The sequence below is a fragment of the Coffea eugenioides genome, chromosome 3 (assembly GCF_003713205.1).
Source record: "Coffea eugenioides isolate CCC68of chromosome 3, Ceug_1.0, whole genome shotgun sequence".
Lineage (NCBI taxonomy): Eukaryota > Viridiplantae > Streptophyta > Magnoliopsida > Gentianales > Rubiaceae > Coffea > Coffea eugenioides.
This window is the reverse complement of record NC_040037.1, coordinates 31,663,225-31,667,719: the sequence shown is the minus strand read 5'-3', so window position 1 is coordinate 31,667,719 and position 4,495 is coordinate 31,663,225. Positions and strand designations below refer to the sequence as shown.

Here is a 4,495-nt window from a genome sequence, read left to right as displayed (position 1 = left end):
CTACCAAATTTTAATACGTAATGTCCAAAAACTTGGATGCACTTTTTAGCTGAGAGCAATTCGCAATTTTTTTTAGCTTAGTGACGCATTAAGAACAAAATATCCACCACAACCTTTTTGGACCTCAGTAGCAGTTTTCGTTGTCTCTATTTTTAGTTTTTTGTTGGTAAATAGTTGGTAGTACCACCAATCTGGCTGCAGTTTTGCTTCTTTGAACAAGCAGTTCGAAATTTGAAGCATTTTCCATTGCAACATATTAGAAATCTGTAACTCGAAAAAAAATAATCTGTTGCAGTACTGCTGTTTTAATAATCCTAAATTGAACAAAAACGAAAGTTGACATCGGTTCTGGGAGGGGTTTGGGTTGGGTAGTTAAGTCCCTGGGATGATTTCAAGAGTTGCCGGCTTTTGGAGTACAATCTAGGATTAGGGTTAATTAATTAACAAAAATCTATCACTGGAGTTGAAAAAAAGAAAGTTGAATCAGAAGAAAATGGGCATCACAGACACTTTTAATGGTTGATGGCTGCCATTTCAAATTTCCTTCACTAAAAACAGGGATTTCCTTAAGAAGGTAGTATGGATAAACAGGAGGAGTAAATAATAGATATGTAAATGAACAAGACACGGATAAAAAATCACGTTCACTATAAACAAAAATACAATTTGTCCATCATTGAGACATATTTAATACTATAAACAAAATCTAAAATTTTATCCTTCTTATCCTACTCAGATCTTCATCACGTATTGCAAGTTAATTACTGAGAGAAAAATATACCATCCAATTCAATTTGGTGCATGCTTTTTTCCTTTTGAGCAAAACAATGCAATCTACAAATTTTTCACTTGATTCCAATAGTCATTTTCATTTGATTAAGAGCAAATGGAATTTGTATTGCTGCACTTTCGGAGTCTGAGCTACAAGCAACACTTGATCCCCTTCCAAATGTGATCGGCGAAGAGAGATCCCCTTCCAACACTTGATGAGCTGGAATGAAGAGACTATCTGTCAAGAACAAGATCAAACTGGAAGTTTAAATAGCTGATGAAGCTTCCGGTGAGTGAGAGATCCATCCAGTTGAAATATTCAATTCAAGAACCTTGCCAGCATCAGAAATGCTTCCCTAGTTGAGGGATCCGTTGCAGGCCAGTAATGCAAGAAGGCTATCAAGTCATCCATGCATCTCCAGCAGTCTGTGGTTTTATTTTGGATGTCCTCCTGTACGGTACGCTGCTGCATTAGGTACTTGAATTAATGAAAGGAACTAGTAGAAGAAAAAAGAAATAGAGAATTGGAGCATTGATACCAGACAATTTACGGGCAAAAACTTGGCAGTACAGTTCCAATATCTGTTTAAAAGTCAGATGCTCTTTCTATAAAACGAAGAGCACCTATGTAGGCTGCAAAACATGAAGTAGGTGAAATTAATAGCATTGAACTGATTGAACATATACAAATAGAACATCAAAGAAAATATATCTAACCTGAAAATTCGATCCTTATTTTGCTTCTGAGACGGGCCAACTTTAACCGATCAGAGCGCCTATCTATCATTAATTTTAGATCATTATTTCCCATATCCATCTGTTGGTGTTGAATTTGCTTCACAGAAGTCACAACAGACGCACGGCAGCCTTCGAGCTCAATCATGTCAAGAGTGAGGGCTTCCCCTAAACAAGAAGGGACCTCTTCCAGCGATTCACAAGAACTCAAAACCAATTTCTCAAGACAGCAAAAATTATCAGAAGAGGCGGTCCACCATCGAAAGTCCAACTCTGACAATTCCAAGAATCGGAGGTTTTGGAACTCCCCTTCTTTCATTTCCCACTTTTCCCCCACAAAGGAATCACAGCCTAATTTAAGGACTTCAAGGTTGGGCAGCTTTCCAATTGCTGAAATTTTACTCCATGGCTGACGATTATTTGAGAGAGTCAACTTTCTCAAATTCAATGGGAATTCAAACTCATATCCTTTAAAACTGCTCATCTTAAGTGATTCTAGTCGACTCAAGTGCTCCAGCACGAGAATACCATCGTGCACTCCGTCATGGACATCCACGCATTTTAGCCTGCGGATGCTCGGAATCTTTGTCAGTGTCTTTTGCAAGCTTTGAGGAGAGGAATCAATTGCAAGGGTTAAAGTGTCTAAATGTATTAAATCTGGTGAGCCTTCAAGATTGTCGATGGGAAATTCGAAACCACTTCCATTAGATGATACGACAAGATGCCTCAATGTTTTAATGTTCCAGATAGTGTTTGGTAACAAAATGCACCCTCCACGGGGTTTTATTATGACAAATGTTTCTAATCTCGAGAGCTTGGCTATTGCAGATGGGATACCAGCTTTACTGTCCAATCTAATGTTCAAGTACCTCAAGTGAACAAAGAATACTACTACTTCCTCTGAAAAAAAAGCCAAATTGTAACCCAAATCCAACACTCTAATAAGTTTAGATGATAGAAGTTTGAACCAAATTTCACCCAGTTCCGCTTCCTCATAAACATCAAAGAAGAGCAAAGAACGCAAATTGGGGAAAAATAGCATTGACTTTTTGAGTCCCTGACTCGTAGTAGGGTAAATAGCTAGTCGGTGGGGGTTACACTGTCCAATAAAAGTAAGATGATCATCCCCATGTGAAATTTGTAGAAAACTTTCTTCTCTTGCTTTTGCCACACAAAACTCACGTACCAAATCATGAACTCGGCAAACTTTGATCCCACCTAAAGATCTTTGTTTGGTAGCCATAACTAGACTTCTCCCAATCAAATCCATCAAATAGTCATCCGCCACGTCCTCTAAACTCTTTCCTTCAGTTTTTTGCACGAATCCTTCAGCCATCCAAAGCCATAACAACTTTCTGACAGGAATGTCTTTATCTTCTTGAGATGCACCAAAATAAAGAAGGCATGGCTTCAAATAATCTGGTAAATAATTGTAACTGTGCTCAATTGTCTTCATGCAGTGCTCATCGTCAGCAAAAATGCTAGACCTTAGACGTCTTGCAACTTCTTCCCAGCAATCTTGCTCAGTAGTAGCGAGAATTCCAGCAACGAGGACAATGGTGAGAGGTAGGCCCTTGCAGTCTTTTGCTACGTGCTGTACAACTTCCCTTAATGCTGGAGGACAATAATCTTCTTTGGCAAATAGCTTCTTCTGCAGCAATTCAAAACTCTCCTTATCGGTAAGTGGGCGAAGATGGTGGGGCTGGCTATCAGGTTTAATTTGCAATGATAAATTCTGAAATCTGCTGGTTAAGAGTATCCTGCTTCCATTGCAGTCATCTGGGAATGAGTGTTTCAACAAATTCCACCCTTCAATATCCCAAACATCATCCAAAACAATGACATACCTCTTCCTTTTCAAACGCTGATACAACGTTTGAGCCAAATCATCTTCATTCATCTCATGCCATTGATCATCACGCTGATACAACATTTGAGCCAAATCATCCTTATTCATCTCATGCCATTGATCATCTTCATTCATCTCATGGCATTGGTCAGAACTGTTAGAATCAATAACACTCAAAATCTGCAGTAACAAATTGTGCTTGCTATATACTTGAGAAACAGTACACCAAGCAAGAATTTGGAAGTGGAACTTTATTGAAGTATCACCATACACATTATTGGCTAAAGTTGTCTTACCAAGCCCAGGCATACCTACGATGGCAACAACATCCAACTGGCTTGATCCTCTCGTAAGTCTATCAATTATACTTTCTACCTCATCATCGAGACCTACCAGAGCTTCATTAAACGTTGGAGCAGTAACTTGTGCCGGCATGTGAATGGTAATCTTGGTTAGCCTCTGGGTTTCAACATCATATCTTATGCTATCATAGATCTCTTCAGCCTCTATCTTCACAAGCTTGATATCTCTAGCAATAGCATCCAAACAATGTTCATGTTGATCACCAGCCAGTGCAAAGTCAACTTCTAGTTCTACACTGTAAGCAACCTTCATGACACGACTCCAAAGAGCTTGGAGTTTTTCATTTCGTTTGCGCTGCTCTACAACATTTCCTAGAAAAGATCTTAAGAAGACAAGATCTTCTAGGATGGTGCGTATTTGATCGTTTGGGAAAGCAATTGAAGCAGCTGTAGAGCTTGCTAGTTCCTTGAGAGTTTCTAGAAGAGAATCAAGAGAGCCGAGTTCATTAGTCCTAGGGAAAGTAAGTGATGATGATGATGGTGCTGAATAAATGTGTCCAACTTCAGCAATGATCAACTTGAGCACTTCGAGCAGATGAGAAAGTGCCAGATCTGTTTCTTTGTGCAAGCCTTCTTTCATTTCGTTCACAGAAAGGGAGACAATCACAATACCTGCATCAGAGACCACAAATCCAATTAGATCCTTCATTTCATCATTTAGCTCATCGAACTTCTCCTGCTGCCCGCTAAGAAAGATAACCAGGAATCTTAGTCCCTGGTGGAGTTTTAACATTTGATCCTTCACTGGAACTAGGAAACTTGTATAAGATTCTAATAG

At 39.1% G+C, this 4,495-nt stretch overlaps 1 protein-coding gene across 4 annotated transcripts; it reads right to left on the bottom strand.

Moving 5' to 3' along the window:
* Nucleotides 1-629: 629 nt before the first annotated feature.
* On the bottom strand, nt 630-4,485 carry LOC113764602 (putative late blight resistance protein homolog R1B-17). 4 transcript variants are annotated; one of them, XR_003467648.1, is made up of 4 exons: nt 1,489-4,485; nt 1,311-1,404; nt 1,104-1,222; nt 630-1,009 (listed from the first exon to the last, which is right to left on the bottom strand). XR_003467648.1 is itself a non-coding variant. In XM_027308553.1 (3 exons), the coding sequence occupies exons 1-2, from the start codon at nt 4,448-4,450 to the stop codon at nt 1,358-1,360; spliced, it is 3,009 nt and encodes a 1,002-aa protein (XP_027164354.1). In that variant the 5' UTR covers nt 4,451-4,485; the 3' UTR covers nt 630-1,237; nt 1,311-1,357. The 4 variants fall into 4 exon arrangements, 3 of the variants coding, with proteins under 3 accessions (XP_027164354.1, XP_027164353.1, XP_027164352.1); XM_027308553.1 differs by having other exon boundaries at nt 630-1,237; XM_027308552.1 differs by having other exon boundaries at nt 630-1,234.
* Between the last annotated feature and the right edge of the window lie 10 nt (nt 4,486-4,495).